We start from the raw sequence: 20,436 nt of genomic DNA, 5'->3' as shown, positions 1-20,436 counted from the left end.
TGCCCAGGGCAAAGACAGGCCAAACTGTTTATACTTCCGGCAACGCAAGTGTAAGAACTCTCACTGGGTACTAAATGGGATACTGTTGTCTACGATATCACCAAAGTAAGTTAAATATATCCGATACTCGAATTTGTCATTTCTGTGAGCTGGAGGATGAAACGCCAGTTAAAATTCTCTGCGAATGCATCGCTCTGACAAGGCAGAGACTCCCCCATCTAGGTGGTGTGACTCTTAACCCCTATGTGATATGGAGTAAAAAGCCTGAAGAAGTACTTAGATACATCAAAAACCTTCACATACAAAACTAAGCTGGAAGGTCAGGCACAATAGATCTGCGCAAAGGTCGCAGTGCCTCCAGGCCTAATAACAATAATAATAATAATGGAGTGTTCACTGTTTATATGGGAATTTTTATATTTGTAAATTCTTCCAATCTTACTCACCTCTGTATTCATACTCCGATAACCGTAATCATATTTATAAATCCAACGCTCACAACGTTCCGGGCTCACCGTCACATTAGCACCATTTATGTCGAGAAGACGTGTACATGATGGATTTGGAAATTTCGCATAAATCTCAGCAATTTCATCGAATGACTTATTCGATAATTTTTCATGGTAGCACCAATGATCGGGCACAAAACTTATCACAGTTTGAGTAAAATAGTGTAATGAAACAATGAAATTAACTATGCCAAACAATGTTAACAACATAAATTGATAACGGCTGAAATCACCACATTTCGCTAATATCTGATCAAAATCCATGGTAACGACGATGAATGGTGGTGGAGTGATGGCCTATGTATACTACGTTGTTGAGCTTGTTCTCGTTGTAACAGTTGCAGTTGTTGTTGTTGTTGTTGTTGGTGTTGTTTTGATAATATTGGTGATGATGATGTAAGTAGCTTTGAGGTTTTGTTATAATTTCAAAAAATAAAAAATAAAAATTGCGAGTCGTGGAGTTAATTTTTTTTGTTCGTTACGCCAATTTCTATACAACGGACAATGGGCTTTGTGGCTGGCTGAATGAACGTGTAAGGTCTTCGAGGGTGGGTAAATGTATAAGATTGACAATTCTGTCGAATAAACGAATATTTCTGAGCTAACTAGTTGTGGTTTAATGATTATTATGTTTAAATTCTTTTGTGCGTTGCATTTATGCAATGGCAATGTCGTTGGCGTTGCAGTTGTTTACTTCCTTTTGAGTTTAAATTGAAGTTTGGAGACTGTTGAGGCTGGCCGAGCTCAATGAATATTTGTGAGTGTATTATATAGTTGTTTTTTTGTTTGTTTATTTTTCTAGCTTTGTGGGCGGTGTTCTTTGTGTAGCTTACTATGCATGTGTGTATGTTTTGATTGAGCATCCAAGATACAATTTTATTGTTTGTTTTTAGCAAAACGACGTCACTTGTATTTTTTTTTATTAATTAGTTTGTTTTTTTTGTATTGATCGAACTTTATGATTGATTGAACGTGTGCTTCATGTGCAATACGCAACTTACATATGTGTGTATGTGGGTATATTTTCACAAGATTTTATTTTATTTTTTTTTTTTGTAATTTTCAGGTTACGCGCGTTCAATACGTTTCCGATTCATTTTTTATGTTTTGTCATTAGCGTACTTTTATTTTAAATAAATTTTTATTTACAAATATATTTTTATGAAATATATATATATTTTTTTTATCATCCAATTCATTGCTGCAATCAAGAAAAGAGAGAAAGATTTATGAAATTGTGTTATTGAATGTGCGTAGTGCATGAATGTAATTTTTTTTTTTTTTTTTGATTTTTATACCTTTCATGAAAATAAAATGGTATATTAAGTTTGTCACCAATCTCAAAATTTCCGTTAAGGAAAAGAGATAGACCCACCAATAATTATACCAAACTGATCAGGATGAAGAGCTGAGTTGATTTAGCCATGTTAGTCTGTCTGTTTGTATGTAAACTAGTCCCTCAGTTTTTGAGATATCTTGATAAAATTTGGTGAGCGCGTATATTTAGGTGTCCGATTGGACATATGACGGAACCGGCCGGATCGGGCCACTAGACAGTGAAAGAAATAGTGCTAGTAAAATCAACAAATCGGTTCTGTTGTTCTTGACTTAACGGAGATTCGGTGAAATTGATCGAATTGTGGTTAATTCGACCGAGTTCTTTGTCAAACGAACAAATTAGATTAGTCATTTCAACAGAAGAGAAATTGTCGCTCTTAAGTTAACAAAATTCTGTAAAATTGACAGATTCCTGGTCAATCTGTTTTTTTTTGTTAACACAACTGATATCACTGGTCATTTCAACAACGATCAACAGTCAATAAATAAAAAATAAATAAATGTAAGGCGCGATAACCTCCGAAGAGATCTAAGGCCGAGCTTCTCTTCCAATTTGCGTCGTGCTCCTCTTGATTTTCCCTACAAATCGGACGGACGGGACCTACATGATTTTATGCTGACTCCGAACGGCATCTGCAAGGGAGATGAGTTTTCACTGAGAGCTTTTCATGGCAGAAATACACCCGGAGCGCTTGCCAAACACTGCCGAGGGGCGACCCCGCTTGGAAAGATTTTCTTCTAATTGAAAAAACTTATTTCTAAAATTTTTGATGTTGCTTTGCCCGGGGTTTGAACCCAGGGCATCCGGTGTGGTAGGCGGAGCACGCTATCATCACACCACGGTGGCCGCCAACAGTCAATACATGAGCAAATTTCAAAGAGAATTTTACGCTCACTGCGCTCTCTACTTTGTACTTATGACGATGGTGCCACTTGTTTAAAAAAAAAATACCAAAATAAGAAAACCACCAAATCGAAAAAACACACAAAATGGGAAAACAACAAAAAACTAGTTTTTCAGTTATCAATACAAAACGAAAAACCCTTTTTTGAATTTACTGTGCAAAAAATTATGAGATACCGGGACACCTATTTATCGATTACAATTTTGCAACTTCTCCTCCAAGCGAAATGCAAAATTGCGCAAAATTAAACTTGCCGAATTACATGTAAAGCTACTCCAGCGATTACATTCTTTACTTTTCTATAACTTACAAGTTCTCTATTTAAAATGTTATGTCAAACATTTATACAAGTTTTGTTCGAAACAGTCAAGTGTGGCAACTACATGCGAGAGAAGAAATTGAGAATGAGCTGAGCTGCAACTGAAAGAATTGAGAATCAGTTTTGTGACTACTATTTTCATTTCTCTTTGCAAAGCCAAGTTCAAAACTATAAATTAAATAAATTATAAAATATAAAATTTGGTGAAAGTGCGTTTAATAAAACAAAATAATAAAGTGTATAATGTTTAATGTGTGCCAGCATATTTGATGTAAGCCCAATTGACGTTCGGTTAGTAAGTACCCCCGTGGTGTGATGGTAGCGTGCTCTGCCTGCCACACCGTATGCCCTGGGTTCGCACCCCGGGCAAAGCAACATCAAAATTTTAGAAATAAGGTTTTTCAATTAGAAGAAAATTGTTCTAAGCGGGGTCGCCCCTCGGCAGTGTTTGCAAGCGCTCTCCGGGTGTATTTTTGTGTACCTTGCAGATGCCATTCGGAGTCGGCATAAACATGTAGGTCCCATACGGCCAATTTGTAGGGAAAATCAAGAGGAGCACGACGCAAATTGGAAAAGAAGCTCGGCCTTAGATCTCTTCGGAGGTTGTCGCGCCTTACATTTATTTATTTATTTATGTATATGGCATCATATGTACTTTCGTCCAAAGCTGTCGCCACAACTTTTTTTGTTCATTTGACTACTAAAACGGTCAATTACGAATCAACGATTTGTGCGCAGTTGATTCAACATCTTGTTGCGATGGATAAAAATTAATAGAAATTTCGGTTGAATTGACCCGTATTTCGGTTGATTTTACCAGTCTTTTCCTTTCAGTGTAGTATATATCTCCCATACAACCGATTTTTCAGAAAAGATGATTTTTGTCATATCTTCTTCAATTTATCACATTGAAGCCTCAAACTACACCATATGCTTTCGTATATAGCACATATTGTTGTCTGAAAAATGGATGAGATCGATCGTATATATAGCATATGTCCCCACAACCAATTGTACAAATAAGAAGCTTTTCGTAATTACTGCCCCACTTTAACAGCTAGAGGCTTCAACTTTCACCGAATGCTTACGTATAGAGCATTCATTGTTGTCTGAAAAAATTTATGAGATCGGTCTTATATATAGCCTATGTATATCCCCACAACCGATTGTACAAATAAGAAGCTTTTCGTAATTACTGCCCCATTTTAACAGCTATAAACTTCAAATTTCACCAAATGCTTACGTATATAGCATATATTGCTGTCTGATAGATATCGGTCGTATATATGGTATGTATCCCATACAACCGATTGTTGAGATAAGAAAATTTTCGTAACTTTTGCCCATTTTAACAGCTAAAACCTTTAAATTTCACAATATGCTTTTGTATATAGCAAATATCGTTGTCTGAAAAATTCGAAGAGATCGTTCGTATATATAGCATATGTCCCCTACAACCGATTGTTTAGATAAGACACTTTTCGTACTTTCTGCCATATTTTAAAAGCTAGAAGCTTCACATTTCACCATATGCTTACGTATATAGCATTTGTTGTTATAGAATTACCGCACTAATAGACGGTACTAGTCTTGTACCCTTGGCAAACCTTTTAAGAGCGTTCTTAACTGGTTCGATCGACTTTGATTAATTAATTGATTTTCATATAGATCAAAATTCAGTGCTGTTGGTACGAATATGGCTACCAACTATGCAGCTCTGCATTCGATTATCACCTCAAAAAACACAAGTTTTATAATACAAATAAATTTGTTCTGAGATATTTTCTTTTCAAGCGACGTTTACTCGCATTAAAAGACTATCATGTTTTGTGAAAGGGGTCATGGATAGGAGATTGTCATTATACCTGTAGTGAGAAACTGTCGCTTTGCTTGAGTATCTCCCATTTTTCTATAGGGTTTTATACAGAACTTTATACTAAAGGGTCTTCCAAAGTCCCAGATCTTTAATCTTCTTTTCAAAATAAATTATAACAATCCTTCTAGAAAATGCGACTCGATTTTGCCAAGGACCTGGATAGATTCTCTATTACGTGGAAAGCAGAGCAATAGAACTGATATTTTGTTAAAGTTGTCAATCTAATTAGGTACCTCCTGCGCAAGAATCTGCTCCAATGACGGCGATTAGCATCCTAGGAGAAATGCTATCCATCTCTTTGAGGAAAGCCAACTTTTACGGCTTATTAACTCATTTAAACCTTACCAGTCTCTGGTGCCGAATGAAAAAATTCCTGAATAACTGCAGTGATCTTTTGGAGGTTTCTTGTAGCTGGCTAGCTCCCATTTAGGTTAATGTGGTTCGGCTTTGTTTCCAAATTTTAGAATATGATCAAAGGCTCCCACGTCTCTGTCAAAAGTTTTTGACCAATCAGCATATCCTCGTTTCTTTGAAAAACGTCGGAACGCTTGATTAATATTAATTCGGTTGTCAAACTTATAGCGCAGCCCTCGAGAGCAAAGAATTTGTGCTGCGAGCGCCTCCTGATATAGAATGGGCCTTGAACAATTTCCTACCAGGGGCAATTTGAAGTGCCACTGTGGCAAAACTGTAGCGACGGAGTGGAGGAAACAAGTTGAGAAAGTTCACGCCAAAACATCTGCTTACACTGATCGACGTTTTACAGACTTACCTGGGTGTCATGACCAAGGCTCAGATTCGGACGGATTAGCTGTCAACCCAAACAAAACTCAGTTCGTTTTGTTTACGAGGAGGTACAAGATTCCTTAGTTTTAGAGGGCAGTGCTAGGAAGGCTTCAGTTGTCTTGTACAGCTATAGAGTGCCAATTGGCAAAAGCTGGTACTCTTTTTGTGGGTGATACATTCCCTGTACGATATGGTGGTCAAGCTGAACCTATACCCGATTGACATTGTGAGAAAAATGGTCGCAGGCGATGTGGTGATACGGCTTCGTGAATCAGGATTCAAAGTTGTAATTTGCGGCTACTGTGCGCCGGCTTCCTCTCCTGTTGCCATATTGACCATCCATATTCCCTGTAGGGTGGCACAGAGTGGGGAATAATTGGGGGACGGGATGCTGGTGAACCTTTTAATGCATGGATTTAGCCTAGAAGTATGGATCCAAGACTCGCCGATGTAACTCTTACTAAGATAGTCCGGGCGTCTATCAAAGCGCTAAGCTCTGCAACATTGCACGTGTCATCTAACTACTTTTTAATAAAAATTATCTGAATGATAGGGCATAAGGATATAAGACAAATTTCTTGGCCCAAATGGGCACTGGTCAACTGGACGTGTTTGCCAGTGGAGACCTGGGTATTTCTCTGCTTCTAGACAGGTGAGCCTCAAACCAAAAAGCAAACGGTGAGTTGGTAACATCTCCTACCCGCCTTTCACTCCAAGTAGTCATCGAGCCATTAAGGTTTACAGAAGCTCATGTGTCTGTGGTTTTTGAGGTGCTTATAGAGCACCGCCCCCTGAAAGACTATACGTAACACCTTAATATATTGGAGGACAACGAGGTGAAATCATCCACTTACTATATATTATTGTAAAAAGCAACTAAAACTTATTAAGTTACAATTATGTCTGAAACTGTAAATATTACTTTCATTGAACTTATAAGAGCAGAAAAAATATGTTCTTACAGAAGGTGAAAATTTACTCATCTTGATAGGGTAAATAACACATGCACTAAAACAAGTGACCTTTATATTTACATTTAAAAAGTTCGATATGTAGATCATCTATTGGACACACAAACATAGTGCACCTTACGATTTATAGCAATATGTTTTCTTATGTCAACTTATGCGGTTATGTTATGAGACCACAAATATGCTTCAAACAATGAAAGAGGGGTTCTGTTCGCAAAGTTCGCCTGGTGTTTTCCAGCCGCCTTTCACTTTTTGGATTAGGTACGCCTATGATAGTGCTAAATGGAAAAAAAATACAATTATGCTTTTTATCTAAAAGGGCGTAATTACATACATACATACAGATTAGTCATACACTTTCTTACACCTCTGTTTACAAAATATTTCGATAAGATTTCTAGATGCATTATAAACGCCCATGAAAAAGTTTATTTGGCTTTCACATAGCGTTAATTTCAACTCAAAATCGATACTTTATTATGATATGAACATATAAATTAATGCTCAAATATTATTATAAATCAATGTCAGTGAAGCACTTGATTATTAAATTTATTGCATATTTACTGTTACGTTAGTACTTTTAACAGCTTTGTGTCAATATATTTAAAGCAAGAGCCGATAAAATTTGTAGTCCATGCGTAATTCAATACGGCGAGATGCACTTAATTGGAGGTGAATTTTTTTTAAAAAGGGTTTATGTACCAAGATATTTACATAAGGGTGTGCCAAAAATTAAGATATTTTTTTCGCTCTCACCCCGGAAATATTAGAGAATATGTCCAAATAAAAATTGTGTCGGAGGTGGAGCTCTTCATTTTAATTTTAAAAGATCCTTCGTGGAACTTGAAGTTTTATTATTTAAATTAACCTATTTTGTTCTGCCGATATGAAGACATTTTACTTCCTTTATATTAGGTCGGTTGAATGTTTGTCCGCTTGCAATCGATTTTTAAGTAACTTCTCATTGAGCTACCAACGTGAAACTTTACACATAGGTTAGAACACCGTGACAATGCAACAAAAGGAAAAAAATCCGTTAGGTGGCGCACGGATCGAAATAATTCAATAAGAATTTGAAAATTTTCAAACCAGCTTTTAAGTAACTTCTCGATGAGCTAGAGATTTGAAATTTCAAACTTAATTCAGAGGTCGATAACAGCCGATGACACGATACAAAAAGATTCGCTAGGGGCGCACGGGATGAGATATTTGGAAAAATCGTACGAAACGGAGGGAGTTTTGGGATTGATTTTTATGTAAGTTCTCATTGAGCTAGAACTGTAAAGCTTCACAGATAGAATAAGACGCCGAGATAATTTATGAAAATGAGAAAAAAACTCTTAGGTGGCGCACGGATCGAAATATTTAGATAAAAATTTAGAAATTTGGTGTTTTGAGATCGATTTCTAAGTAACTTCTCATTAAGCTACAAACATGAAACCTCAGAGACAGGTTAAGACACCGTGACAAAGGAACAAAAGGAGAAAAAAATCCGTTAGGTGGCGCACGGATCGAAAAAATTAGATAATACTTTGGAAATTTGAAATCTGGTTTTAACTAAATTCTCGATGAGCTAGGGGTCTAAAAATTTAGAGCTTAATTCAGAGGTGATGACAGCCGATGACACAACACAAAAAGTTTCGCTAGGGGGCGCAGAGACTGAGATATTTAGAAAAATCAAACGGAACGGAGGGAATTTTCGGATTGATTTTTGTGTAAGTTCTCATTGAGCTACAAGCGCAAATCTTAACAGATAGGTTAAGACATAAATAAAATATAATTAAAAAATTTTTAGCACTTCTTTTATATAAATGGACAAACATCAGCGAAAAATTTCTCCTTATACAAAGACATATTCTTGCTAAACTTTGCTTTAAAATTTTGACATAGAAATTGGAAAAATATTTATGAGAAGTAAAAATATAAAGGTGGAGCGCAATTGATTGACTAATAATATCTCCTTTCCTACCAACTTTCCAATCCAAGAATTTGGAGGGACTGGTTCACATGTTTTTCGTCTACTCCAAATGACATTTACGAAAGCAGATGAATTTTCACTGAGAATCTTTCTAAGGCAGAAACACATTTGAAATCACTCCCGAGGACCCAACCCACTTAGAAAAAGTTATCTTGTTGAGGAACAAGACATAAGAAGACAGCCCGTAGCGGTTCTGGCGGCAGTATTTTGGCAGGCCTGTATTTTCTTCCAGCATGCAATCGGCGGCGGATGGGATCAATCACGATTATTTTTCTGGAAACGTACTTTCACGATTAAACTCATATGTATACGTTCAAACTTTCTACTCGAGATGGACTTTAGACAACTGCTCAGCTAAGCTCGCTAATTGCGCTATATCTTATATGTTTCTTTTTGATATTTACTATTTATTTATTTATTTAAATATTTTCATAACATAGCAAATATTAAAAGATAAAACAAAATAATATAATATAAAAATAAATGACAATGTGTAAGAACAACAGCAATAACAATAATACTTATACAAATATTGTCATGACAGTAATTAAATATACTTTAGCAAATCATTACAAAAACAGGTTATCTCTTTTTCTTTTTTGAATTACGGAGCATTACTTATTTGCCTTGACCTTGCCGGAAAACAACTCCAAAAACGTATGAAGTAACGAAGAACTTCGGTCTAGAGGTTGGCACACGATATCTTATGTGTGTTAGGGGGCTCAGAATATACCCGCTGCAGATATGCTTGTCGTAAGAGGGAACTAAAATACAAAATTGATTCAAGGGGTTGTGTAGCACAATCTAATTTTCAACCTCACCCACCCGTGGCGAATCCTGTTTCTTTAACATCCGAGGCTCTGGCGACCCCTAGTTCCTCATGGATATAGCGGTTGGGAAGGCAGGATGGTCTAGAAGGTTGTGGTCATACCAAATCGTTCCTGAGATGATCGGGCTAGTACCTTAATGGTGCTTGTTGCCAGATCGTACCGGATCTGGATCCGCCAAAGGACCATCAGCATCCTGATACTACAAAAAAAAACAACAACAACACCGTCCTGTGGCGTTCCTTGCCCACAGATATAGAGACCTCGTACAGGTCCCCATTGTGAAGTAATCTTCCTGCAGTTTATCATGCAGATAATCTGGCTAGGGCTGTATGTACTTCAATGTTATGAAGAACATCCATGATCGTCCATTTAGAGACCTTGTTGTAAGCTCCGGCAATGTCTAAGAAGACTTCTAAGGCATGCCTCTATATTGTCAGGCCTTTTTTGCCTTCTTTCCTCTTTGTCTTCCATCCATGTTGAACTTTTTATACACACCTATTAGCCTGCCAAAGTTTTTGAGCAAAAATCAAAAATGTTGGTTTCCCACAATCTGGCATTACTGTTGAGCCTGTGTGTCGCCTAAGTAGCAGTTTACCGCGACATCTAGTGCTACGTATTGCAGTTGCTTGCGAGAGCTGAGAAATCACAGTTGTGAACCGGCCACAGATGCCTTGGTTGTCAGTCGTGAGCCTCCAGTCGGCTACGACAAAATCACAGATACATGCACATTTTAGTTTCATCTATCTCAAATCACTCCCGCAGCCAAAAAAGTTTTAATTCAGGGACGTGGAAAAAATAATAAAATATTCAGCTAACAATGGCTACTTCCTCCGACTTTATGAAAGTACTCATCGTAGGTAACACTGCATCGATGTGAAGTTGTACTAAGGAGTTGATATTAAGGGTTAAGGGAGAAGTTGTCGATCTTATTGTAAATTCTTACGGCCACGTATCTTCGTATTTAGATGCATATACATATGTACGTACATACATCTGTATACAAAACATTTTTTTTGTATTAATATAGCACGTTTTAATTTTAAAGATAAGTAGGTGAGTGAGTTAGGTCTGAATTAATCCGGTGAAAACTTGTCACTGATTTTTAATAAAACAACTACACACATACATGTATACATATTTATGAGTAGGTATGTTGCCTCTAAATGCTTTTACTCTTCCACGAGTATTTCGCTTACATACATCTGTACATTTCCTTTTCTAATTAATTAATTTTAATATTAATTATCTAAGTTTGTACTGCTGTTTGCTAAGAAGACTGATTAAAACTTTTATAAGTATATATATAAACAAGTAAGGAAGGCTAAGTTCGGGTGTAGCCGAACATTACATACTCAGCTGCCAAATTACAGCTTTCAAAACTTTTAAATTACCTTCTTTTAAAAGTGGGCGGTGCCACGCCCACTGTCCAAAATTTTACAAATTTTCTATTCTGCGTCATAAGGTCAACCCACCTACCAAGCTTCATCGCATTATCCGTCTTTCGTAATGAATTATCGCATTTTTCGGTTTTTCGAAATTTTCGATATCGAAAAAGTGGGCGTGGTTATAGTCCGATTCCGTTCATTTTAAATAGCGATCTGATATGAGTGCCACGGAACTTACATACCAAATGTCATCAAGATACCTCAAAATTTACTCAAGTTATCGTGTTTACGGATAGACGGACGGACGGACATGGCTAAATGAATTTCTTTTTTCGGTCAGATCATTTTGATATATAGAAGTCTATATCTATCTCGATTAGTTTATGCTGTTACGGGGTACCGTTATGCGTACAAAATTAATCTACTCTGTGAGCTCTGCTCAGCTGAGTATAAAAACATTAAGCAGAGATACGAATATTGAAGAAAAAAGCCCCATAAAATTGGTTCGGCAGCCTTTGGACTACTTTTATTATTGAGGATACCCCCCAATCAGCAGCTGCCGTGGTGTGCTGGCAGTTTGCTCCAACTACTACATAGATGATCCTCCTCCTACAATTCCCTTAGAAAAACAACATCAAATATTAAAAAAAAAATTTTTTTTAAATTAAAAAAAAGTTTTTCAAAGCAGGGCAGCAGCACGACGCAAATTGGAAGAGTAGCTAGGTCTTAGTCTCCTCGACGGGACCGAATATTTTATATATTTTTTTGTAAGTACTAAACGAAGCAGCGTTGTTGATGAATACAATACCACCAATAACGTACTTAGAGGGCGTTCGAAGCACAGAACACAGCGCCTTACTTGACATCGATGGTACTTTTGACAACACATCTCACGAAAGCGTAATTATGCACTACAGAGACACTCTGCTTCGCACAAGAAACGCTGAAGCCCATGTAGGAAACAGCTCAGTTCAGGTAAATACCACGATGGTGAAATACTTGATGGTCACTTTTGACACCACCATGACAACTAGGGCCACGGAGTCCATCATGGTATGCAAACGTCTAGCAGGCAAATCATGGGGCTGCAGCACATGTCTTAAGATGGATGTATACCATGGGTCATCTCCATAAGCATTATGAGGAAACACTGCACCTGAGAACACAGCCGTATGAAGCTAAAAAGTACAAGCAGGTCTTCAGTGAAATCCACAAACAGGTGTCGGACCTCTGTGCCAGGAATTTCCCGGTGAATTCATTACTTAAAGAACAATACTCAAAAATAGCAAAGGAGGACGCACTCTCCCTAGGGAAACGCCCGTCACACTAGCTCAACTTCGATCTGGGTACTGTAACAGGCTAAACTCTTACTTATCCAGAATCAACTCTGATGTATGTCCTGCTTTCAATGTGTTCCCACATGACACCAACCATCTCTTCAACTGCATTGTGGAACCAACGCCTCTAATACCCCTCTCATTATGGTCCAGCCCTGTTGAAACAGCAAGTTCCATTGGACTCCCGTTGGAGGACATTGATAACAATTTGTGATTGGTTGCACCTATTGGATCGGGCGAAGCACTGCTACAGCAACAACAACAATATGATAGTAAAACCCATGATAATCTATGGCTCGATAGCCTGGGCAGCATCACTGGGGCTATGCGCACATGTCCCACAACAGCGCTTGAGGCTATAATCGATGTAACCTCGCCACACACTGCTCAGCCAAACGAACTCTCCTGAATATCGCGAAGGAGGACTCGGGTACATGGAGGAACTGAGGGCGAAGATTCCAATCTCTCAACTCCCGAGAGATGATATCCTAAGGCAGGTAGTATTTGAGAAAAGTGACAAAGTGGAATTGGGAGACAAGATTATATGAAACGACACGAAACTAAACAGCATCCAACGTCTACACAAGATCGTATGGTACACAGATGGCTCGAAGGCGTCAGAGAGGATTGTAGTCTTAGGACCCTCTGCAAGTACACCCGAGCATTTTTCAAGCGGAAGTATTCACCATAAGTCAGGCTGCACTCGAGCCATTTTTGGCGTCCGAAATAAAGTCAGAACTGCTACTTGAATGCGTAGAAATGCTAAATCAATTAGGAGCACACAACGTAGTACTGTTGACCTGGGTCCCAGGCCATTGAAGGTTTATTAGCCAAAATGAATAGTAATGAATATAATTATTTCAGGTAAATATGTGTATCACAGCGAGGCCTCGCGCTCCACTTTTGCTGCGACTTTGATACAGCATACAGCCAACGCCCATTTGGAAGAAAAGGTAAAGGCTATTATCTATAAAAAGTTCATCACCCTTTAAGCACTTTATTTATCCATCTGGATCAAAATAATATTACATTTAGTTGTTATTTTCCAAATTAATGTCAAATTAGTACGTTTATTGCTTTGGAAGTCAATAAAACCATTGGGTACTTTTAATGGGTTATCAAATAAATACAGCAATTACAATATAATTAGAATGAAAACGAATCCAATAAATCAGTGATTACAACTCGAGTGTTCTCAAATGAGATTAAATAAATAAAATAAATGTAAGGCGCGATAACCTCCGAAGAGATCTAAGGCCGAGCTTCTCTTCCAATTTGCGTCGTGCTCCTCTTGATTTTCCCTACAAATTGGCCGGACGGGACCTACATGTTTTATGCCGACTCCGAGCGGCATCTACAAGGCAGATGAGTTTTCACTGAGAGCTTTTCATGGAAGAAATACACCCGGAGCGCTTGCCAAACACTGCCGAGGGGCGACCCCGCTTAGAAAAATTTTCTTCTAATTGAAAAACCTTATTTCTAAAATGTTGATGTTGCTTTGCCCGGGAGTTGAACCCAGGGCATACGGTGTGATAGGCGGAGCACGCTACCATCACACCACGGTGGCCGCTCTCAAATGAGATTAGATTGTACAAAAAGGAATATACATACATATCAATAAGGAAGTATGGATATGTCGTGGTATTAGCGGCATGGTATCACTGGCATGAATCAGCAAAAGAAGTTAAGGCGTCAATTTCTTTGCCGTAAATGGAAATCCCGAAACTTAGTAATTTTTGAAATTTCAAAAACCAATTTATGGGGAGTCAATGGGATGTACGTACATACATACATGATCGACAGTTAAAAGGGGTTTTTGTTCTTAGAAGAGAATAAAAGCGAAACTTATAAACTAGTCCGCCAGAGTGGTAAAGTAAATAAAATAATTTTAAAAAAATTTTAAGTTAAACGGTTTTATTGAAAACAATACTTACATGAAATAATAATAATACGAAAAGCTAGAAAATAATTAGGTAGGTCCTAGGTACTAGTCATCACACTCCTTGTCAATCTAGGGCGTTGATCAGACAATTAAATAAAAGCGTTGGGCGCGTGAAATTTCTAAAAATGTGAGGCGTAGCATAACCTGATTAAGGTTCAGTTGGTTTTACTTATGACTATCAATAGAAATATGACGCGTCCAACGCTTTTATTTAATTGTCTGATCAACGCCCTAGATTGATAAGGAGTGCGATGACTAGTACCTAGGACCTACCTAATTATTTTCTAGCTTTTCGTATTATTATTATTTCATGTAAGTATTGTTTTCAATAAAACCGTTTAACTAAAAATTTTTTTTTTATTATTTTATTTTCAAGTTTTTAGTCTTTATTTAATTGCCTATTATTTCTCATTCTATTTAGTTCATTTAGTGACTCATTATTACAAAGACTCTTTCCTGACAATTTGTTACAACCTAAGTCCTCAATACATAATCCTTCCAAAGACTTTACTCGACTCTGCGCCACGTATGCTTGTCCCTCCTCCAACTCCAAAATATTTTGATGTCACTTCTACTGGACTGTATGCAATATTTGTTCCAAATATGAGCCAAATCGGGCATCATAGGTCACTTTCTATTCATGTATGTATTATGAGTTCCAAATATGGACCAAATCAAATCGGACCACAAGTACGATTTTTGTGAATATCTCGATCCTTGCGCCACCTAGCGGTAATTTTTTTTTGATAGGTCGCTTTATATTCTTGTATGTATTATGTGGTGTTCCAAGCATGAGCCAAGTCGGACCACAAATACGATTTTTGTTAATATCTCGATCCTTGCGCCAGCTAGCGGTGATTTTTTTTCATTAGTCGCTTTTTATTCTTGCATGTATTATGTGTCCCAAATATGAGCCAAATCGGACCACAAGTACGATTTTTGTGAATATCTCGATCCATGTGCCACCTAGCGGCGATTTTTTTTCACAGGTCGATTTCCATTCTTGCATGCATTATGTGTTCCAAATATGAGCCAAATCGGACCACAAATGCGAATTTTGCGAATATCTCGATCCATGCGCCACCTAGCGGCGATTTTTTTTCACAGGTCGATTTATATTCTTGCATATATTATAGGGGGAATCATGAAAGCATATAAACTTATAAGGTGTAAAATTATATCCATTTACACACGCTGTTATATGAACGCACCTAGTAATACTCTTGATAAACTTGATTGTTTATCAGCTGTATTATTGCCGAACAAAATTTTTTTTGATGTTATACAGATTAAAAATTGCCAAGATTAAGTGAAAAATCAAAACTAAAACGCATTTACTTGCTGACGTTGGAGATTTCTGATGAAAATGCCTGCTGTAATGTCTGCAAGGTTGCATTCCTTTGAGTTTACCGCGTTTACACAATGAAATGTGCGCGTAAATTTATACAAACTGTGTAAATGATTTTTCATACAAAATTTGACAGCTCGTTTACGCACTAGATAAATTTATACGTTTACACACTTTATAAGGCATTTATACGGTTACATGAGTCCCCCTTATGTGTTCCAAATATGATCCAAATCGGACCACAAATGCGAATTTCGCGAATATCTCGATCCATGCGCCACCTAGCGGCGATTTTTTTTCACGGGTCGATTTCTATTCTTGCATGTATTATGTGTTCCAAATATGAGCCAAATCGGACCACAAATGCGAATTTTGCGAATATCTCGATCCTTGCGCCACCTAGCGGCGATTTTTTTGTTATTATTGCATTGTCATCGGGTTCTGAACTATATTCCAAGTTTCAAGCTTGTAGCTTATCGGGAAGTTACTTAAATTTCAATTACAAGATTCGTTCACAACGGCCGTGCGGCCTGCCTGTCAACTCAAGCTAAATATAACCGTTTAATAATAAAAAGGGATATACAGGACTAATCGTATTTTTCCATTCAAAGGAAGCCACATCGATTCATACAATAAAACATGGACTCATCATATTTTTTCATAAGAAGACATACCAGATCATGCAATTAAAATTGTACACATCATGATATTCAGTTAAGGGGGGATTGAGCTAAGTGGTGATATGGAGCTATGTAAATGCCACCTTTGTACATTCGTAACGGATTGAAGGACTTCGATCAAATTCTCAAGGGCACGAAGCTTTACCGTATATTTTTTAACTCTTTCGTGAACATTTTGAGATGACTTCAGGAACACTTTAGGATTATTGTAAGGATCATCTCAAAATTATTTCGGTGCAATTTTGGGGAAATTTCAGGAACACTTTTGGATTATTTTCAAGACTATTTAAGGACCAATTTAGAACAACTTCCGGGTCATTTTGGGATTATTTTTGGTACTACTTCGGAAGAACTTCAGGATGACTTTGAGACTATTTCGAAGCACTTCAGGAGAGTGACAGCATAATTTTAGTATCCCTTCAGTATTATTTTCGAAAATATTTGGAGACGATTTCTGAACCGATTTGGAACGATTTCAGCATTACTTCGGTAATTTTTAATATCATTTCGGGATAGTTTTGGCATCGTTTTATGCTCACTATTTTGGATATAATTCCCAGACCAATTCGTTACTTACAATTTCAGGATCACTCCCGAGTTATTCTATATATCATTTCGAATCTATTTCAGGACTACTTTGGAACAATCTAAGCATCACTTCGCGATTGTTTTTAGTTTCATTTGTGGAAAGCCTCAGAATGATTTCGAGACTGTTTCCGCATAATTTTTTACCGTTTCGGATCATTTCGGGTTGAATTCGTGATTATTTCCGGAATCATTTCGAGATTATTTCGCTACGGATTTGGAACAATTTCTGAATGACTTCGGGGGACTACTGTAGGTAGTTCCAAGACTATTTCAGGACCAATATATATACATAAAAATTAATGTCCGTTTGTGTGAGGCTTATAGAATCAAAAACTATCCGGTCGATTTTGTTCAAACTTTCACATAAGTTGCGTACACCTCACGCGGTGGTTTGCACATAGGTTTGGTTGCGATCGACGCTCAGGGTCTTGAGATATAGGCCAAAACGTGGACCCGGGTACCCCTAGAATGTGTTTATAGAATATGGATATCAAATGAAAGCGGTTGATGAGTGCTTTAGAAGAGGGTAATTTTCATACCCCTGGGTGACTAGGGTCTCGAGATATAGGCCAAAACGTGGAACCGGGTACCCCTAGAATGTGTTTATAGAATATGGATAACAAATGAAAGCTGTTGATGAGTGCTTTAGTAGAGGGTAATTTGCATACCCCTGGGTGACTAGGGTCTCGAGATATAGGCCAAAACATGGACCCGGATACCCCTACAATGTGTGTGTATTATGGACATCAAATGAAAGCTGTTGCTGCGAGCTTTAAAGTAATTTTCATTGTGATATTCGATTTAGTCGCATCAACCTGGCAAAACTGATAAATATGCATGCGAAGCCGAAATAAAGACATGAATTAATAATACCCACATACCTATTTACATACGTCCTATTCGATTTGCCTGAAATTTGGTATATAAGTTTGCCTATATTAGTATTTACAATGCTTTTTTCCGGGAAGTAGACCAGAGACGGACTGGGACTAAGACTGAGACTGAGACTGAGACTCGGAGTGGGAATGGGACTGAGACTCGTAATGGGACTCGAAAAAAATACATACCACCCTCTGGGACTGGCAATAAGAGATGAAGAATGAGAAAAACTTGAGAGAAGAGAAAAGAGAGAAGGAGACTGAGAATGTGATAGAATGAGACGCAGATGGAGATAGATGAAGCGAAAATTACGGAGGGAGGAGTGAATACAAAGATTAGGAAAAAGTGTAGAAGGGGAGGGCAGAGTTAGACGGCAAAAGCTTATTAAAATATATGCATATAGACCAAATTTAGGACAGAACAACGTCTGCCGGGTCTGCTAGTTTCGAATAAATTCAGGATCACTTAGAGATTATTTTACACTGGATTTCGGCAAAATCATCTCGAGACTATATCCGGACCCATTTGGAATAACTTCAGGTCAGTTTTGGCATCGTTTTTTGGAATAATTTCGAAACTATTTATAGATCATTTCGGTATAAATTCAGGATGACTACGGGACTAATTTAGGTATGATTGAGAAAAAATCAGGAATATATGGAGACTGTTCGAAACTCAGGATGACTACGGGACTAATTTAGATATGATTAGGGAAAAAATCAGAAATATTTGGAGACTGTTTCTGGACAACTTTGGGAGAGTTTTGGTTTTGTTCGTGTTGACTTCGGGGATATTTTTTGGAATAATTTCGCTACGCATTTGAAAAAATTTCAGAACGATTTCGAGATGATTTAATGATTTGGACTGGATCTGGACTATTTGGGGAACTATTTGGAATAAATTCAGGATCACGTAGAGAGTATTTAAGACATGATTTCTGGAAAATCATTTCGAGATTAGTCCGCAATCCTTTTTCGAAAACTATTTCGTGACCATTTTGGTACAAATTCAGAATTACTTCGAGATTAATTTAGGTATCATTTAGAGAAAAATTCAAAATTTCTTTGATACTGTTTCGGGACAACTTTGGGACGGTTTTGGCATATGAAACAATGACTTTGGGATTAGCTTTCGAGACTATTTTGGGGCTAATTTGGACTAAGTTCAGGATCACTAAGAGATTATTTAAGCTATTATTCCGGGACAATTGAAGGATTAGTTCGGGATGATTTTAGGTAACATTTGTGGAGAATTTCTGGATCATTTCGAGATTACTTTGAAACAATTTAAAGACTGTCACAGGATCACTTCGACATTATTTAGAGACTATTGCGGAATCAATTTGGAGCAATACAATAGATTCCGAGTGTATTTCTGCCATGATAAGCTTCCCATCTGTGTCCAGATGCCGCTCGGAGGTCCCGTTCTGCCAATTTGTTACATAAAGTAGCACGACGGAGAAAATCTATGGGCTGTCGAATTTTGTATTACGCTGATGACTTGGAATCACTCGATAAGCACTACTAAATCCTTGGAGAAGAATTAAAATTGTGAAGCAACTACGAGTTATATTGGGTTCGAAATTTATTCGACAGCTTACTTACGAATAAGAAGGCGGGATAGAATTGTAGTGGTGATCTCGGTGAACTCTGAGACTTAACATCAACGGTACTGGTCTGGTAGATTTCCTTAGATAATAGAGTGCACCCATAGGAAATAGTGTGGAGATGCTTTACCTCAGCCTTAGAGATATCGCATGTAATACTACCGTTGCTCTGGAGCTCATAGGACTTACAATTTTGTTCAGACTATGAACACTCGAGTGTTCTTTAAGGCTTTGGGTTTTTAGCTTCGGCCAGAACATCTGCGTAATACTTATATTGATATGTATGTTTGTATGTGCTGTTGTAAAAAATGTTGCTATATAGCACATCCATACATATAGTACAACTGAGCTGATAAGTACTTATATAGGCAAAATTTAATTAAAAGCAGATGTTCGCATCTTTCTTCTGGTTTTTATTTTTCTCACTCGAACAAAACCACGCACGTCAATGTGTCATGATTGTGATAGACAAATCTCACAGCGTGAGTCTTGATAATTATACTACTTACATAATCTTTTCTTTATCATTTCACTGATTGCTCGTCTTTTGCTCCGTAATTTAATACTTCATCTTAGATTGCTCTATTTGAAGAAGCCCTTTACTCATTGCTTTAGCAGGCAGTCGCAGCATCCACGCGCCGCCAGCGTGTGGATCAGTGCGCGTTGTTACTCATACAATCAAAAATATTTTTGTTAACATATATTTTATTTCGCCAAAACAAGAATACACTAGTAAACAAAAAAAATTATTAAACTATGCGTAGGTTTTTTATCTTCTGAGCAGCAATCTTTATAGAATTAAAATTAAAAAAAATACAAGACGTCATATACCTCCGAGAAGACTAAGGACGAGCTTCCCTTCCAATTTTGGTCGAGATACTTTTTAATTTTTTCCTACAAATTGGGAAGACGGAACCTAAATATTTTATACCGACTCCGAACGGTATCTGCAGGGCAGATGAATTTTCTTTCGCTGAGAAACTTTTCATGGCAAAATGCACGCGGAGTATTTGAGAGAACATTGCCGAAGGTAACTCGGCTTAGAAAATGTGCTTTTTTTTATTAAAAAACTGTTTTCTTAATATGTACTTTGATGCTGCTTTTCACGGGCCATGAGCCCGGGACCACCACACCAGCGCGGCCGCGCTTCTTTTAT

The 20,436-nt window shown here is 37.5% G+C and overlaps 1 protein-coding gene across 21 annotated transcripts in view; it reads right to left on the bottom strand.

The window, feature by feature from the left end:
- LOC137234767 (organic cation transporter protein) overlaps positions 1 to 20,436 on the bottom strand; it is a 174,090-nt gene that overhangs the window by 6,970 nt on the left and 146,684 nt on the right. For all 21 annotated transcript variants that reach the window (XM_067758228.1, XM_067758198.1, XM_067758202.1 and 18 more), the window contains one exon: positions 447 to 1,710. In XM_067758228.1, coding sequence (XP_067614329.1) covers positions 447 to 773 — 327 coding nt within the window. In that variant the 5' untranslated portion in view covers positions 774 to 1,710. The remainder of the gene's footprint in view (positions 1 to 446; positions 1,711 to 20,436) is intronic.

This window comes from Eurosta solidaginis, chromosome 1 (genome assembly GCF_040869045.1).
Source record: "Eurosta solidaginis isolate ZX-2024a chromosome 1, ASM4086904v1, whole genome shotgun sequence".
In the NCBI taxonomy this organism is placed as follows: domain Eukaryota; kingdom Metazoa; phylum Arthropoda; class Insecta; order Diptera; family Tephritidae; genus Eurosta; species Eurosta solidaginis.
Note: the sequence above shows the minus strand (reverse complement) of the source record. Positions and strands in the feature narration are given on the sequence as shown.